Source organism: Acanthaster planci, linkage group LG09, assembly GCF_054643075.1.
Source record: "Acanthaster planci isolate LZ-2023a linkage group LG09, COTS_SCS, whole genome shotgun sequence".
Taxonomy (NCBI): Eukaryota; Metazoa; Echinodermata; class Asteroidea; order Valvatida; family Acanthasteridae; genus Acanthaster; species Acanthaster planci.
In genome coordinates this window covers 7,544,009-7,562,966 of record NC_141785.1, presented here as the reverse complement: position 1 = coordinate 7,562,966, position 18,958 = coordinate 7,544,009, and the positions used below count along the sequence as shown (strand labels likewise).

General features: G+C 43.2%; 1 protein-coding gene across 2 annotated transcripts; it reads right to left on the bottom strand.

Annotated features, from left to right (window-relative positions):
- Positions 1-1,986: 1,986 nt before the first annotated feature.
- On the bottom strand, positions 1,987-15,423 carry LOC110988317 (integral membrane protein DGCR2/IDD-like). 2 transcript variants are annotated; one of them, XR_015426332.1, is made up of 9 exons: positions 15,221-15,423; positions 14,208-14,309; positions 10,298-10,750; positions 9,654-9,881; positions 6,679-6,798; positions 6,128-6,248; positions 5,279-5,463; positions 2,685-4,447; positions 1,987-2,548 (listed from the first exon to the last, which is right to left on the bottom strand). XR_015426332.1 is itself a non-coding variant. In XM_022251686.2 (8 exons), exons 1-8 carry the CDS (start codon positions 15,264-15,266, stop codon positions 4,284-4,286), a joined length of 1,419 nt encoding a protein of 472 aa, XP_022107378.2. In that variant the 5' UTR covers positions 15,267-15,423; the 3' UTR covers positions 1,987-4,283. The 2 variants fall into 2 exon arrangements, 1 of the variants encoding a protein (XP_022107378.2); XM_022251686.2 differs by having other exon boundaries at positions 1,987-4,447.
- Positions 15,424-18,958: the final 3,535 nt, after the last annotated feature.

The following is an 18,958-nucleotide window of genomic DNA, read 5'->3' as shown; positions in this document are numbered from 1 at the left end:
TACACTATGCCTCTGACTCCTTTTTTTTTTACCGACATGACATCAGAAATAAACACCTGGTGAAAATGTCAAAATGAGCCAGCCAAACTGGATCCGTTACTTCAACTCATCATTTATGACCCGATTTAGACATTTGGTGAAATATTTCACTTCATGTAGGTGCCTACAGGGCACTGCTGGGGTTGATCGGGGCAAGGCGTTTAGATAAAAGTCTCTTTCGTTACCCTGTGCTACCAGGGGAAAAAAAAAGCAACCACAGCTCTGTTTCCTCTTGGAAGACGTGAAACTTTGCCCATAAGTTAGGGAGGCATGGCAGAGGCATTTCTTACACCTGTTCACGAGTGACTCTTGCAAACCTTGAGACAGTGCTGTGGTCCAGACCCCGCCCCCAACCACAAGTCATCCAGGTTGGCTGGTCATCTGACTTACTCGCGACTGACTTGCGATTCAACTTGTGACTGAGCTATGAAAGAATTTATCACAAGCCTGCAAGGTGGTGGGTAAGCATGTTGGTATTTTTTTTATCCCCCAAAGGTGAATGCCTCAATGTGACCAGAGACCAAAAGTGTAAACGTCCTCTAATCAACAACTACCAACCAGGAAGAATGGACAAGACAAAACTACAAGCAACTTTGTCAAAGGAACTGGCAAATACACCAGCATGGATGACATATGGATAGGTAAATAACACATTTTCATACGGGTAGTGTTCTTTCACATGCCACAGAACTGCCTTCTAGTGGTAACATACAAACACACAACAGACCACAGTAGTACAAAATATATGATATCTGCAAAAACGTTGTCGTTCCCATTCTCACCGTATCAATTATATACACAGTCATCATTTCGAATATACCAACGTCAACACAAGTTGGTCAACTTCTGGCTTACAATCATACTGATAACTGACCGATTCACTTGATTATCAAAATGACTCCTCAAGCTAAAATTTTTATTGCTAATGCCTACATTCAGTCATACATGTATCAAATTTTACCTCGACGGCGTGCATGGCATGCTCTTCAAAATTTATTTATTTCTGTTCATCCGACTGCACATGTAGCGTCAATTACACGATGAAGTGACAGTGAAGAAGACAACGAAGAAATGTTCAGTTTTAGAAGTGGAAAGAAACCCCAGATAAAGATTACACATGGAATCAGGCAGGGACTGAAAACCAAATCCACGTGCTGACCTAGGTGGGATTCGAACCCGGGCTGCAGAGATGGAAGGCAAGGAAAGAGGCACTACACCAACCTGACTCCCCCAGCTACACCAACCTGGCATGCACATTCAGAACGAACATACATGTACGTCAAACATGCATACTCATGAAATACCTCACTGCATGCGCTACGGCAGGACCCAGTATCTAGCCTCACAAGATCAGCCAACAAAACTACTGAATGACAGCAGTGAGGCATCAGTGCTCTGGACAAACACAGCACAGAGCACTAGCCAGCAGTATGCTGCATACATACAATCTGCGCTTTGTGTTAAGTTTATAGTCCACTGTACTCTGTGTGAAGATCTGCACATTATAGCCAGGTTTTTTCCAGGAGGGGGTTGGGTACTTTATTCTGGGGGGAAGGGAAGGCAGGGTACTTTATTCTGGGGGGAAGGGAAGGCAAACCTGTCTTTAGCAAGGAAGTGGTGGAACAATTAACAGTAGAAGGGGGTCGATTTTGATGTTTTTCAATCCCTTCTCATCTATTTTTAAACGGATAACAGGTGTTTCAAAATATTTTGATACTCGGGTGTTTCGCGGCCACACAGTACCTTACAGTGCTTTGACAAAGTTTGTTGACATAGCCATGTGCCATCGTAGTGCCCTGGAAAATGCTACCCTGGGTGGGTGTCCTTTATAGTCATCATGAAACGGTGCGCATGAGGTCACACTACCATATTTTCGAGTGGGTTAGGTAAACATATAATCAGAGAAATGAAAGAAAAACCACCTGTTACACAGGCAGGAGTTTCTGCTTATCTTTCACTCCAGCGGGCCTCCTGGCACATATCCTTGATTACCTTTTGGGAATGGAAAATGCATTCCATGTGCCTTGGGATGTATTCAACACTGCCCTCCTTTTGGGGGCATATATACAGCGCAGGTTTGATTACATGCAACCTTAATGGGAAAACAACATGCATTGATATATCATGTGCTGCAATATTAACGTTACTTGAAGCTTTACAGTCCTTAGTGTTGAGTAATATTAGATTCTACGTGTATATATGTATGTATAAAAAGCAAGTAACAATTGCAATCAATGAAATCATCCTCACAAAAATGTGGCAGGGAAAGATTTAAAAAAATCTTATTTCACAACTGAGAGTTGACACAGAAAACCCTTTTATATGGATAAAAAAATTGCCACAGGGAAAAGGTGCATGTAACCTCCAGTTGCCCATGAAGCTACACAGTCCAGGGCAGACGGTTCTTTTCAAACCGTTGAACTGTCCATACTAACCGCCAAACGAAATGAAGGGGCATTAACACCAACCGTTGTACTGTTTCTAATCCGTCTGCATTTTGACCTCACGCCTAAGCTATAATTTCTAGCTCTGTGAAATAAGCCATTTGCGCATTAAATTTGAATAAAATCTGGTACACTGAGTTATCTGATTGCACATAAACTTACCAATTTGAAGTCCCCAGACTAAAGACACTGTTGCTATACCTCGTGATTCAAGGCAAGCTTTTGCATAGCGACCACCATCTCTGGAATGGAGTGGTTTCTTTGTGCCCTTCTTTTCCATTGAGAACAGTGTATTGTTGCAAGGCGTCTCTTATGTAACTAAGGAAAAGCTTGCCCCGAATCACAAGGTATAGCAACAGTGGCTTTAGTATGGAGAATTCCAATTATGTTCATGTGAATTTAAAGAACTCAGTGTACCAGATTTTATTCAAATTTGACTCACAAAAGGCTTATTGGACCATGACTCCGTTAACGATGACGCCACGGTGCATCAAGCTTGAAATGATTCATTATTACAAAAACAGCCGAGTGCTTACCACTGCTCCACTTGAAACACCTCAATATCTGACTGTGATATTTTGTTTTCAGTACAGTAAGGATTCATCATAGAAGCTATATTAATAAATTGCTAGAGCAATGACATGTCATCCCCCATGCAATATGTTTGGGTGTACACATTTTGAATCCATATGCGTATTTTTTTTTCAGAATACTCTGAATGCAATGCGCCATGGTAACATACGTAAATATAGTTTTAGAATTTCTGTGATGAAAAAAAAAAAAGCCTCCGAAATATTCATCTGTAGCACAATGCTCTCGTTGTTAGGGCCAAACCAAATGCTCAGTATAAAAACTGATTGTGCATTTGGGTTTTTGGCGTATTGGCTTTGTTGGTGCGTCATTTTAGAACACAGGCGTAGATCTGCAAAGATCCATACAACATTTTGAGTTTTCTATAGGCTTATGCACAAACATGGATGCCCCAAGCAGGCTTCACTCTGCAGAGTGAGTTAGTGTTCTGGCAACTTGACACAGCTCTGTGGGGATTAATGGCATTTGGAACAAGGCCGTGTTACAAGCAACAAACATATTTGCACTAGGTAAAGACCTACACTTAGTTGTCTAAACTAGACATGTGATCTGCATGTGGCCTTAACCTCCTTAAACACTGGGGGTTTCAGTTCCTGCAGCTTGCGAGTACAGAAGAAATCCTCACAGCTTGGTTGGCAGAAGGCTAGCACATTACTCCAAAAGCAGCAAGTTCAATCATAGTCAAGGCAATTTGTTAATGTGATATAGAAAAAGTCTGCTAAGTGAGACAAGCCATAAGCTAATGCACGGCAAGCACTTCCACAGGGTTTTGTGATCATTTCGGTTTTGTGACAATCTGGGTTGAACAGTGATATGGACACTGCACAAACATGTTCGTAATTGTTCACGGACATGGTTGAGGAAATGCAACATTAACCCTAACCCCCCAGGGTGTATGTAAAATTATATTGAAATCGGAGGATTTGGGACTGTTAGGGGTACCCCTAAACATCCTTCAGTTTTTCTCTGGGCACCCTGCTGAACCCGACAGAGTCCAACAGCTAGAAGAGAGGGCCTCTTGTTCACCGATCACAACAAAATCCCACAGAAAGTGGCCACTGTTGGATATCGTTTGGGTTAAACATGGTTAATAGGGTTACAAGGACATTAAGTTGAAGATCATCACTAAAGTCTAACTGTGCTCGAGGCCAAGGATATTTTGGGATAATTGGAAAATTTGATTGGGGCTATGGAACTCTTCCTTCGGGCTCAAACCGTGGTGTTGATTGACGGCAGAATGGTTTGATGTGTGGGTGTTACAGCAGTCGCGCTCTCCCCCCCTGGGGTGCTCTGTTCCGTCTGCGGTGATGACACGGTGCTGTTCTCAGTGCTGCCGGTGTACCCGGGAGGACTGGGCAGAATTGGCGGAACGGCTTCAGATAACACAAAAGAACAAAATCAGTCTTGACTGCGGGTTCAGGTTAGCGTACAATAGCTGAAGTCTTTTAGGCACCGGGGGGTTGAAAGGAAAAGTGTTTTGCAACTTAGAGATGCCATCCAGTGGGGTAACCACACTGTGTGAAACACTCTTTTCATGTCAGACACATACAACTAATTTTCTTCCACGGCCGCACAGGTTATACCTAGCAAGTAACAGGCAAGCAGTGAATATGCCTAGGCTAGGTCTACATCGCTAACTTTAAGTCCCCTTCTCTTCACCCTCTCTCCTTCATCAACAACAAGTGAGGTTTACAAGACAGCACAGACGTACCATGAAACAACACAATGCATGTACAGTATTTACTGTCAAGAACTCCTGAGCCTTAGATGACAAAGCACCATGCTCCCATTATGCATCTCTTCCCCCCACGGATTAAGAAGAGACAATTTCGAGGACAAGTTTTGAATGCGATCAACTATCGGTGACAGGAAGGATCTGTTGTCACCTCTGAGTGTCTGCCTTTTGTGCCAAAACCACACGTGCCAAAACCACAACTTAACGCGTGCCAGTTGGCTCAATATCATGCCAGCTCTCTCTCACTTGGCACATACCCCACTTCAGGCTATGACTTGACCGAGGTCTTATTAGAAGTTACATTCATATCAAGGCCTCAAATCCAAATAGACAGCCAGAGCCTTTAAGTGGGATTCACACCGCCACTGGTACTGTATCCTAAACCAAACTAAAGGTTTGAGCAATGGCATCCTTTGGAAGTCCAAAAAAAGAGAACATACAGGTTAATGGGTCTAGCACCCAGACTCACCTGTAATGAGCGTCGGTGTGTTTGGCTCTGAGCTGATGGAGCTGTCCAGCAGGGCCACTGCATCGCTGTCTTGCTGGAAGACGCAGCGTCGATCGCGGTTGCGGTTGACGTCCATGGGCAACGAGACTGTGGAGATGTAGGGCGGGGGCTGTTCAGTTGGAATGTGCTGCTCATCCTTGGCAAACCTGACAAATCAAGAAAAACGCACGCAGGATTGTTTCACATCACCTAGAGTGTAAATTCTGCTGTATTCCTGTCATCAAGAAAACTTGGAAAAATGCTCAGTTTTTCCCCCACTTTAGGAAAACTCCTTCAAGCTGGATTCTGGGGGAGGGGGGTAACGATTTCCTTGACAGGCTGTCTTCATTATTACCACGGATAACCTTGATCCTGTGTGAGTCCACACAATGTCATATGATCCTACAATATGTACACTTCTTTGCTTGGAGGGTCCACACTTGGTATGTGAGTACAACTAACAAAGCAAAGTACTTTAAGCATGAAAACCACAGTTCAGCCAATTACAGACCTTTAACAGCCTCATCCAAAGGACTTATACTTAGCTATAGACCTCCCACATCCATATCAAATCCAACAGGATGAAGGAATTTAGAGCCCAGCCACCATTATTGTACATGGGGTTTGATGCACATAGAAAGTTCCAGCACAATAGGAAGATGTTCCACTTAATTCCAGCAAAGTGGTGGATTTTGAAGGGTTTGGGAGGCCCTTAGCAGAAATGTCATGGACATTAGTGTTAATGTCCCTAAAACCTACTAAACCTCGACTGAATAGGGCTATGCTGCATCAGGTCAGATATGATTTGAAGGGTTGTGTCTGAGGACTCACGAGTATGGGGGTGGGGGTTCTCTGTAGACAGCGCCGTCAATGTCATCCAGATTGGGGGGAGGCGGGGGACCAGTCCCGGGCTCAAAGTCCACCATGTTGCCCTCTCTCATCTGCTGGGCTCCTGAGCAGACACAAGAACCAAATAAATCACTGAGGTCAAAAGAATGTCACAAATAACCGGAAAATACCAGAATCACCCTAAAATTAGAGTCTCTTTAAAGTTACCAAAATCTGGATAAGCAACATTTGTCTGTTAGTGAACATATCCACCAACAATCTGTACGAGAAACTACATCAGTACTATCCAGTCTCACTTGGCCATAGGGTATTTTGAAGTTTGTCATTCCCAAGGCGAATTTACATGGACAGTTTGATTCCTCCCACTTCAAAAAGAAAGGCTAATTCATTCATTCATTCATTGTGGAAAAATGTCTTGCCCAGGGACACAATACCCCCACTGCAGTCCAACAGGCTCAGTATGAGCCCACAAAGTGTAGAATTAGTATTCGTCCATGACATCGATGGCATGAAGAGTGTGACGCTGCACTTACTGTATCGTAGATAAGCCATTCTCTTCTGTCTCATGCGGTACACCATAAACAGCATCATACCCAACAGAATAAAGGAAGTCAGCATGGTCAGCACCCAGCGCATGTTATCTGACACGTCCACTGTGGAAGCGGATGAGGGGGGGAAAAAATTCTCCTAAATCCAGTATCCCACAAACGTGTCAAGTTGGCAGTGACGACAAGCCATAAACAACATAACATAACCAGTATTTAGTTAATGTATGGCCTAGTGGCTCAGGTCATGATACCGGTGTCAGTAGGGGCTACCAATTCACCTGAATAAATTTGTCAAAATATTTCCTACAAACCTCCCGGGAAACCAGTGAACATATAGTGCTTGCAACACTACTCCAAATGACAGAAGAACCTAATGTTACACAGTGAAGGCAGTTTGGGACTCTAGTGACACAATATGAAATACATAAGCCATGGTCATCCTTGGCACAGAGGGTTTGCATGGCTGCCATCTTGCAGGCCAATGCGTTTGATCCACAGGCTGTGCACAAAGGAGGTTTCCCCTGTGGAACAGAAGAACTGCCCTGAGCAGCTACCATGCAAAGCCTCTATTGGCATGCTTCAAAGGAACCAGAAAACACACATGTTTTTATACATTTTACTACAAACCCTTAAAATTGCATCTTTGGGTTTCAATTAACCTTATTTTGAATTTTTTTTGCAATTTTAACCCATATTTGGGTGTTTTTTGTTTTTTATGCTAATGCATATTTCCATATTCATGAGCAGAACTATGATGTCATCCAAGGCACTGATTCTCAATGTTGCACTGATCTGTGCACAGAAAATTTCTGGATTTTTTAACCACTGCTATGGCAATTTTATTTTCTTTGGCAATTTATTGCTGTGCATTAAAGTATATGGCAATAATCCAGCAAAAATCCTTTTCACAGAAATGTTCCCAGATAGCAAATTTGGGATTCACAATTTAAACATGAAAACATGCAACCTGAACCATGTCTTTCTGGAGTTACATCGAAGCAAAAGCACCCTCATTTGTTCAGAAATGCTTGGTCAATTTTTAATGTTTGAAAAAAGTGCACTATTCAGTTCACCCAACTCAAACAAGATGTCAAACAGTCTTCATACATGGAAGAAGAGTACAGAGATACACACAAAGTGATTCTAAGAAAATCCTTTAATCAGTGCTGTTAGCCTGTGTCCAAATCAAAAGGCTGCAACTGAGAAAAACACTTATGTCAATTGGAATTTGCCATAGCCACTAACCAATAGCTTCCACGAACACAAGTGTTTAAAGCAGTTCAAGCCACAGCTATAACTTTCAGATACAAGCACATCTTGTCCCAGACAACCACTCTGCAACCTTGTGGCCCTACCACAAACTAGGGCAAAATGTGAAATCCAGTTCATCAGTGTTGAGGACTTGTGGTAACGTTATTCACATTTACAGAGTGTGCCTTATAAACCAGAAACTGGCGAGGCACTGGTACATGTATTTAGCGGTGCCTGAGATTAGGGTTAGGTTAACTAGTCCATTATCCCTAACTACTTAAGCATTCTTTGGTAAGATGCTGCCTCACTCTGCAAAAAAAGACCACTCTCACCTTGCCTGCAGCGTGTACGGGCAGCCAACGTTAGCAGAGATATCACCCATTGATTGGTCTTTGATCTTACATGTACCTCCAATTCCTTCAAATGGACATTTGTCTCATTGATTTTTAAAAAGGGCTGTATTTTCATTTAGCGTTTAGTAGTTTGTATATTATTATCTGGGGTACTGATAGCTGTGTGGGATTATGAACACTTTGTAAATTACACTTTTACTTCTGTACCGATAATCAACCATAGTTTAGGCAGCCATTTGTAGGAAAAACATGACTGTGACATCAAAAGAGCTGACTTTATTCTCTAACTGCCTTCTTGTAAGAATTGGCTGAAGTCTTAATCCTGACCTGTGTAATCTGAGAAGGGATGTATCACTGAAATTGACTGCAAAACTATTTCTATTTGCATGGCAGGTAATTTGGGTTAAATAAATAATCCCTCCTGAAAAGTAAAAAAAAAATGCTCTGAACTTACAAAATCATACAACAGATGCAACAGGGACATGAAGAACTGGACCCCACATTTACAGAATGACTCTTATGTAACGGTACAGAGGATATTTGAGGATTTTTGGAAAGGTTAGGGTTGGTGGAAGGTCATTTTAATGAAAGCGGCAAGTTCCTAACCGTGTAAGCTAGCACTGACAAATTTCCAGTGGACTGAAACCCCTTCCCCAAAAAACAGGGAAGCCAAGTTGCTTTTGCACACATTTGTATCACAGGATGCAGTGCCCAAAAATTGCCAACCAGGGGCGTGTTCAACAGCACAATACTTTGCATGTGTATGAATGCCATCATCGATGGTATTGACCAAAGATCGTATAGCGCCGAAGGCGCAAGATGGATAACTCTGCCCAAAAGGTGTAATTACCATGGGCGCCATTTGAGCAAGCGATACGCCTGCGTGGTTTACGGTAATGCTTCGGCACAGGCTCACCAGGTGCATGTGCCTGCCGCGGCGTCTGCGTCTATGCAGTAATGTGCACTGCGCAGGCGTATGGCGCCTGCGTAATTACAATGTTTTACATGTATTCGCAGTGAAGTTCTCCATCTTGCGCCCCTATGCGGCGCTATACAATCTTTGGTATTGACAACCTGGTACCACATTCCAGCACAAGTGCATTTGGTGAGTCATAGCATTCGATGACAGTACCCATGAAAACCGTCCACAAGCCCAGCGCCACCGTAGTAACGCCTTCTAATTTGGCTGGCAGAATTACCCTATAATGGATACACCAATACATGCATATGCCGCTGAACATGCCCCATGTGTCTGACTGGTGCCCAGACCCCCCTCTGGCTAAAATGTTTGAAGATCTTGCAACGAGGCATTTGGGTTTAGTTTTGGAATGTTAAGAGGGACAGGAAAACTCTTACGGCCTTTCTCATCTCCGTTGCCACCGTCCGTGCAGATGTACTGGCAGCACTCCTCCGGGTCGGGCCGGTAGAGCTCGCAGTGGGGCTTGGCGCACATGGTGGTCATGCACATCCCCGGCCGGCCTTCAATGCAGCGGCAGGAGGTACAGGCGTCATGGCCAGGGGGCACATAGCGGTCCCCCTCCCAGACTGTGTTTCCCTTGCGGTCCAGGCAAACCATCTCGGCATCTATTTGAAACATGGATGGGGTGTGTTAAAACCCTTGCCTACAACCCAGTAACTTCAATTGTGATCAAAAAACCCATCTTCATGTGGAAAACTAATACCCATATTTGAATGACTTTGACCTTTGACTTATCGATAGGCTTCCAGAGGTAACCAAGACCAACCCACTTATTAAGTTGAAGTTTGGTGTTTCTAGTCCTTGAGCTATAATGGAAAAAATATTTTTATTGTTTCATCTATAATGACCTTGACCTTTAACCTGTTGGGTCCAGAATCAATAGAATTTCTCAAGGAGGTACTACTGAAGGCCAACCAAAGTTTGCCCAACACTGGTTGGCAATGTCTATGGCTGTGATGTACAAAGAGAAAGTTCTGTATGACTCAGAGGCTTCAAACTGTGTCGTGTTTCATTTGCTCACCTTGCGCACAGAGGAACCCTGCCCTTTCGGTGCACAGCTGAAGTGACAGCTCCCACGGCGAAGCCTGCTGTTCAACTCTGCCACTGGCCAACCCCATGACCACGCAAAGCTTGTCCTCTCCTCCCAACTCCTCCCCCTCCCCAGGGGGCTCCAGCCCCATCCAGCTTAGGTCCTCCTGGTCGCTGGCCAGGCCCACCAGCTCCCAGTCGCTGGCATTTGGCTGTGCTCCACCGACCCGCCGCATCTCGTAGCCCAGCCACCACTTCTGGCCAGCCTGCCCGAGCAGGATGGTACCAGTCAGGTACTGCAGTTCCTTGGTGGAGGCCGGGGCTAGGCTGCTGCCCGTGGTGGTGCAGTAGTCTAGTGCACTCTGCTGGACCAGGGCCGTGCTAAAGGAGTGGAAACAGGTCTGGCTGGGCTCATAGAGGTTCCAGCCCTCCATGCACACTGCACCTAACAAGGTAAATGTTGAATAATATATAAATAATGAATGTTTATGACTGCAGTAGTAAGATTAATTTCATGAAGTGAAATGAAATGTTCCATCCCACAAGGCAAAGCAAAGTGGAATGGAACATTTCTTGTCACCAAAGGCAATTTTTACCATTGCAGGAATGTTAATTATTTATGATTTGTTTTATGCAAGACCTGCATAAAGTCTTGTGTTGCGGGGTTCTGGCCAGGATAAACTTAAAGGATAGGGGCATATATGGGAAGGGGGACTGGACATTATTTGACAGCCGAGGGAGCTGTTCAATATTTATTATTTTAAAGACAACAGCCGTGATTAAAGCAACCATCACCTCCATTAAATCAGTCATTGTAAAAAGTAAAATGGTCAGTTTGAGACCAACTTCTACCCTTTTTCCCCTTTTTTTCAGGGACAGGGCTTCGCTTTGTGTGTTTGTTCCACTTTTGCTAGGGGAAGGGCAAATGTTTAATAAACAATGGGATATATAATCCATGTTTCATAACTGTACAGTTGTATTTTACATCTAGTTGTTCTTTTTCAGAAGCTCCACGGTAAAAAATAGTTTTGGTGAGCATCAATGGAAAATAACTAGTTATACATGTACATCCGTGTTTATTTTATTTTTTAAAACTTCATATACATGTACAAAAACAGGCATGCCTACTTAAGAATTAACATAGCATTGTTCACCTATCATTGTTTGTTCTGTCTTGCTGGGTTCTGAAACTTTTGTCAAAAAGAAGTCACCATCACTCCAAATTTATTCTCATTATCACAACGTTATGGGCTACACTGTGACTGGAACCAGTCTAGTGAAATGAAATTCTATTCAGCGACATATAATCAACGATCCACCAATCAGATGACAGGGATGTAAGATCTGTAGTGCACCTTAAGCCTGTTCGATATGACGATATTTCACGGTATTTCGATATGATGTTGATGTCAGATATCGTATCGTTCGTAAAAACACATATCGGGATATTGTGCAAATCAATAGGTCGAAAATTATTGTGATAAGCTCCAAACGATGTACTGTACATGCACATAGGGAAGTCAATGCACCACAGGTTGAGCCCTGCATTTCAGTCACACAAATACTCCACTGAAAACCTCAAACCACAAAGTCTTTGTTGGCCCCAAGCACTTGCAAGGGTCTTACAAGTGTTAGGGGGCGAACCAAGCCAACAGACTGTATGCACATGTAATGTATTGTACAGTACACTCCAGCTACACGTAAGTTGGCTCTCTCACTCGGGACTCAAGATTGTCATACCGCGCCCGGGTGCCGCACACGCACATGGCCGTTTTCCAATACTCAACTTCGTCTCCATTTCAGGCTTCGTCTCCAACACCAATTCCCGATTGTGAGCCTGAAGCGTTTCAATTAAATCCAAGAACTTTAATGTTTGGCTCTTTTGCATCTTACTTGATGTTTAGTGCCACTATCAAACTCGCTATTGCGCTTACAACTTCAAAGTCAGGTAGTAAACAAACAGGTGAAGCCTGAACTGAGACAAAGTCGAGTATTGGAAAACAGCCTACATGTTAAGTTCGTTCAATAAGGCGACCCCCAAAATGGTTAGAGTGCATGCGTGTAGCCCAAGAAGGGTCCCTGGTATTGATGTACTCAACCACGTGCATGCATCAGTCGGGCAGTGTGGGGCTTGTCGCTTGACACTTCTAGGCAACCGAAGTAAAGGAAACCGATATCGCAGCGCAATATTTTTATTGCCGACTTACAAGAAGGATTTTTGTGATCTTGTAGAAAAGGGACCGAGTGAAACATGCCTACTTATGAGAAATAAATGACAATTTAGAAATGAGGTGAGGGCATCAATACCAGTAGCCCCTCTAGTAACACGCATGTGCTCTGTCCATTTGGGGGGTTGCCTTAATGAGCGAACTTTACCGCTACTGTGTGTGGGGAAATGGCTTTTTCTGTACGGTGCCATGATATGATATATGATAATTTAATGTCCACCATTTCCATGTTGAAATTTGCTTTCCACCAACATAATAAGGGTTCTAAATGTAGAAATAATACATAGGCCTGTACATCTTTCTTTTTTTTTAACATGGCACTCGAGACATGGTGATTTCGGTCGTGTTTATTTTATGAATGGAAAATTACATCATCGTGATAATGTCATTATATATAATAATATATATAATATATATTTTTTCATATCGCAATATGAAAACAACTGAATATCGAACAGGCTTAGTACCCATACATGTATAGCACTTTCCAAAGTACCAAAGAAAGGAGGGGGAGGGAAACAGGCAAATATTATTCCTTTTTTTTTAAGAATGAGAAAAAGCCCATTTCTTTCCCTTTCTTCCCAAAGTAAGTATAAAACCCCAAGAAGAAGCCTCAAACGTTAGAAAAGCCAGAAAAGATTTACATTGAATATTTCTATATTATTGGACCCCCCAAAAAAAACAAATTTTGTTTCCCTAAAAAGTTTGGTTCTGGATCTGCTTGCCAACTACCTCAAAGCACTTTCTAATTGTTAACTGAATCATCAGGCAAAACCAGTTAGAGGTCAGTGTCAGCCCGCACACTGTCTCTACCCTCACAAGAACATTTACACTCCCGGGAGGAGACAGGTTGGTAGGGGTGAAGTGACTTGCCCAAACATCACAACTTATAACCAGCTGCTGGGTTCAAACTATAAATGTTCAAACCTCTCACCTCAGAACGGGGAGCACAAACAGACCCTACATGTAAATCCTGGGATTTAGCAGTGCAAGCCAGTTGCAAGCAGCTTCAACATGGTTCCATCTAGGATTGCAATATCTGCCTGTCTCTTCTCATATGGTAAAAATCGCCTGTCCGCTGCCAGCGAACTTTTCATTAACTGTTATCCCTTGGTTCTATCGGAGCCTATTTCCATCATACCCTGTGCTATGGATGGATTATAAAGATTTATTTAGCGGTGTTAGAAACTGGGAAAAAATGGGGGTTTGTAGTAAAACTGCCAGTCCTCAGGACAGGTGGCTCCTGAACACCTCTTCATAACCACTAGCAGACAGTACTATTTCAGCCCAAACCACACTTTTAAATAAAAGGCCAGGTACAGTTCGGTCCATTTTAAAAAATTACAGCCAAACACTGTAAAGAAAAGTCTCTTGACGTTCACATGAAAAATATTTGGGTGGCACACGTATTCCTAACCGCAACCTCGTATCTGAGGTTGTGCACAGCAATCAAGTTTTAGCTTAATACGTGGTTCAATGCACAGCTTCGCATTCTGCTGGTCACATTAGTCTACACACCGACAGTCCTAAACTTTTCAGTGAGACTACATGTACATGTATGTCAGAGGTCCAGACAGCACTATGGTGCTATCCCAACTGAATATTGAACAGACTTGATGACTTCGGGGAACAACTTGAATAGGATTGCCACTGGTGGAAAGGAGCTCAGCTTACCTGTGTGGGGCACATCCCAGCCAGTCAAGTCTGGATTGGGAGCTGCAGTCCGGTTGGTTGAGCTCCCTGGCAGGCCAGGGAGAGCATCTGATACTTGGAGAACTGTCAACATAACATGAAAGTCTCATTAGTTCTACAACATCCAACACTGACCGACACCAATCAAAGAGAATTCCATATGGGACCACTACTATTTTTCAGTGTTATACATGACAGGTTTACCCAATTTTTATTTTTCAAACCTCATCTCCCAGTTTCTAAACCTCTTTTCCCATAACAATAATAGACGCACCCTTTTAAACTTGTTGGCATTTGCGACACTCAAATATTGCGATAGCCCAATGAGGCCAAATAGCTTTTGGCCACCAATAAAAGAAAGGAGAGAAATACGATCCAATAAGAACATGAAAAATTTTTCCAGGTACATGTACATCTGTTATTCATAAACTGTCAAGTTTGAGGGCAAACCGTGCTGGTTTCTTTTTTGGGGGGGGGGTGTATTGGTTCATGAATATTTGTTTTCTTATTTACTATGCAGCAACCTTGGGCAAAGTGGGCCTTTCTGTATCATATCTTGTGGGTTACACTAAGAGCTTTATTTGTGATTCTAGTTGGGAAATCATCATTCATGGTGGACTGCAAAAGGCAAGTTAAATCTCATTCTAGGTTGACATCACTGAGACTATAAACACCGGGAATCAGAGCTGGACATTTATTATATTTCACAAATTCCACTGTTTCAATTCAAAGTGAAAAGTGGGCACATTTGAGAGTTTCAGGATGGTTAGGGGCATGAAATCTGAGGATTCTGATTGAGGACTCCACCAACGCCAACCACGTCCAAATGTTAAAAGGTGCGATTCACCAAAACTGACTGTACCCTTTAGCATACAGTCATGTACAGTATATACCTGTACATGTACATGTACGTGTAGGCCTACGTAAACAGATTAAGCCACAGCAACATCGTGAATAGGACAACGCGAAAATGACAATTCCAATAACATTTTTACCTTGCAAAATGAGACATATGCAGAGCCGACAAACGAATTCTTTCATTATGAAAAGATTCTATCTGCTTTCATGAAGACTATGTGCCCTTCTTTCTTGATAAAAAGACGCTGCAAACTAGTCATTTAGTTGAGAAAACATTCGCTTCCTCCTTCCCGTACGTCCTGTCATCAGCGTTAGCAATATATTAAGCTTTGCATTTAAATTATTTCGCCCCATTGCTCCACATGCACACGTAGTGCTGCTTCGCCCTTGTCACTTCGCCCCACTGTCAATCACTACGTCGCCTTTGACACTTCGCCCCAATCAATTTCCATTCGCCCCTTTGGCGACTTGCTTCTACGTAACTTTGCACTACCCCAAAACAGACAACAGTACAAATCTGGCCAAAATAGCGCCGCCTATTGACTCTCAGGAAGAGCTTGTCCTCCGTTTTTTTTACTGGAAATTTAAGTTTACTCGTAGAATTTCAATTTTTGTTTCAATTTTGTCGGGGTTAGCCCCGCAATTTTTTTAATTCGCCTTTCCCAGAAGATACCCCCAAAATAAGAGTAAAACTATGCTTTCATCTCTGAATGTAGCCCCCCGCCTAGCTATACAATAGGCCTACCGGTTGGGGCTTTTTGTGAAAGAAATACCCCGAATTGGAAACTACCAGTCCCAAATTCGTCATTAGTAGAAATGTCTCTGTGATCCCTCCTGATTATAGCCTGTCTTATTGTAAAAACCCCGTGGGATCACAAAAAATTATTGAGTTCGCACGCTGAAATCCAACAGTTTGGTGGAATGCACTTTGACTTTGACTTTGTTCAACCATCTGTGGTCCAGCCTATGTACACAGATGCAGATCATTAAAGGACACTGAAAGCAAACGAAAACCAAACTTTGACCAGTTTCGAATAATTTTTTTTATAATAAACCCAAGCCAATGTGCACATACTGATACGCGTCGCGTCCAATGATCTCATTATAGAGATCATAGATATCGGAATAAAAATACTTTTTCCGATATCCAGGATTCTAAGAGGGGGGGAGGCGATTTTTCATGGGGGGTGTACCCACGGACGCGTATAATAAAATCTGGACTCGCAATGCCCTTAATCAGCTTATAGAGTCGTTGAATCCACTCGCAGCCATTTTACCGAGCCGAATACAAAGCTTTCCTGGTAATGCCCGCCTTTGTTCTTCCTGACGTCAATAGAAGGGAGCCAACCCACGCCTTTGTATTCGGCTCGGTAAAATGGCCGCTGGTTGGCTTCTTTTTCATACAAAGGCGTTGCAAGTCCAGGTTTTTTTTATATACGTCCGTGGGTGTACCCCGGCCCCCACGCACGCTGGGGGAGCCACGCCGCTGCCGATATCTATTGTGATCAGTGGGCGCGTCATGCGTACGAGCGTGTGCGTACGGAGAAAAGGCACAACTGCAGGGTGTAGTCCACTAATTTAAGCCCCATTGGAAACAGTGTAAAATCAATATTATTCAGGGCTAAATAACATGCAAGCCAACATCCCAGAGGTTTGTCAAACAAAAATTAAATTATTCCTTTGTCGTTAAACCTTCAATTTCTTTTCAATGTTTGGGGGGGTTAACCGATGAAATTTTTATTTTTTTCACTCACAAAAAACCACCACCCCCCCAAAAGGAGAAGTTGCGAAGTCTGCGTTTAGCCATTTTTAATCAAGTGCCAACCCTCAACTTTCTAGGGCACCTGGAACAATTTACAACCGTAATTTTCAGCCATTCTACTCAAAGGTAGAAGCTCAAACCCCCTTGAATTTGATCCTGCTAAGAATTTACACAATCTCACCCTTTGGGGGGCCAAACAATCTCCTTTTTCAAAAGAAACTGAGGGGGCACTTTTAATGCTAATGAGCTGACCGGAAATTCTCGCTTCAATTAGTAGACTGCACCCTTTGCAGGTCTCGAGCTGGATCACGAGAGGGAGCTATTTTCTCGGCAACATATCGGTACCATATTGATTTCCAACTTCGTTGGTGCACAAACGACTAGCCTGAGGAAATGCACGCATCACGGTCGCATCCGCTACCAACGAAATTGAACACTCCCGACAAACGCGGCTCTTTTGAACTGACGAGGGGTGCTTCTGCTCGAGGTGGTTAGAGTGAAACTTCTTGTTTGGAGCATATACCTTGGGCACTCACTGACAGCAAAATAATGATTTGCAGCTTGCCACGTACCCTCGCCACCTCCCACCCCCGAAGAAAATCTGAAGGTGGGTGTTATGCGCAGTGTCGTGACTAGGGCTAAATGTACGGGAGGCACCCAGGGGTGCACACATTTTTCAAGCGGCTACCGGAAGAAAAGAACCTACAGCTGCATAGCTATTAAAGACTCAACGGAGATTATCCACAGGTTTCAAAAGGGGGAGGGGGCGCACGGGCGTCCGCTGGTGAACATGTGCCCCCCCCACCCGGGCAACCCCGTAGTTACGCCACTGGTTATGCGGTGCGGGAGAGCTAGAGATGGCCAACATTGTAGCTTTTTTCTACCACAGCGCACCTTTCTTTTTAAAGTGATTTTTCAATTTTTGTTTTGCTTTTTTAAAAAAAGGTCTTTTTGTTGCCTATTTTTTATTCTTATTCTGATACAAATTTCCATATTCATGAGCAAAGCCTTGACGTCATTCCAGAGAGAAAAACCTCAACGTTGAACAAAAACCTGCAGCAATCAATGGGCGTAACTAGTGTACATTTTGCAGGGGCACTGGGAGCCCCATATGGAGGGGCGGGCACAGCAAGATCTGAACTACCTCATGGAGTGTAAAGTAAAACACTGACCAAGGTGGACTATCACCAGATTTTTCTTTCTATTTTCTGAGTGGCGAGGAGCACATAGGGGCTGCCATCATCCTGTGCCTTGGGTTAATCTAAGTATTTTCCTTCGCGGCCTTTCCGCCATCAGGCCTGTAATTGTTAGCAAGACCGGCGACTAAAATGTTGTGTCGTTTCGAGTTACTGTCACGGCTATACGTGGGGTGCTGTTACCCTATGGTGGTGGGTAGCCTACGCCTTAGTTTTAAGTTGGGTATTAACCTCTTCGGCAATTAAAATACTCCCCGTAAAGACCAAGAATCGGCAAAAAAGAATTAGCCTCACAAGAGATTAGAATTGATTTACTCACGGTTTGAGATCAAGTTGAGAAACCGAAATTCAAAGAAGCTGTTCCAGTATTGAGACTGAGAAAAATGGGGAAAAAAATTACACGATCGTTGACCTTGGTAACTGGGGTAGACAAAATGGATTGATGAAAAAGTAGACCTACAGTGTACAAGCTGGTTTAAGTTTGCAATAAATTGAGTAATGAATAGGCTATATGATTGTATAGGCCTATGTAGTGACGTATGGTCTGGAAATTGTTTACAAAGTGCAGAATGTTTATGGACCACTGGCCATTGACAAAACTGTAAAATATGGGTAAAGGGGAGGAAATTGTAAGGTACGCATAAAACGGAGAAAGTTGTGCAATCTGTTCTCTCTGTTTACAGAGTTCACGTTCAGACAGAACGAACTGCTGGAGAGGGGCAGATTGTCATGTACGATTATCGCGTACAGGTGTGCAAAATTAGGCTCATGTCCGGCACGAAATAACAGTCTAATGCCCGTTGTTTCAGACTCATATTAATGAGAATATTGGTACCTTATGATTAAGACCACGGGAGACTTAGGCCTAGCTAACATGCGTGAAGTGGGTAAGTTATTGGGATTATGTTAAGAGAGTA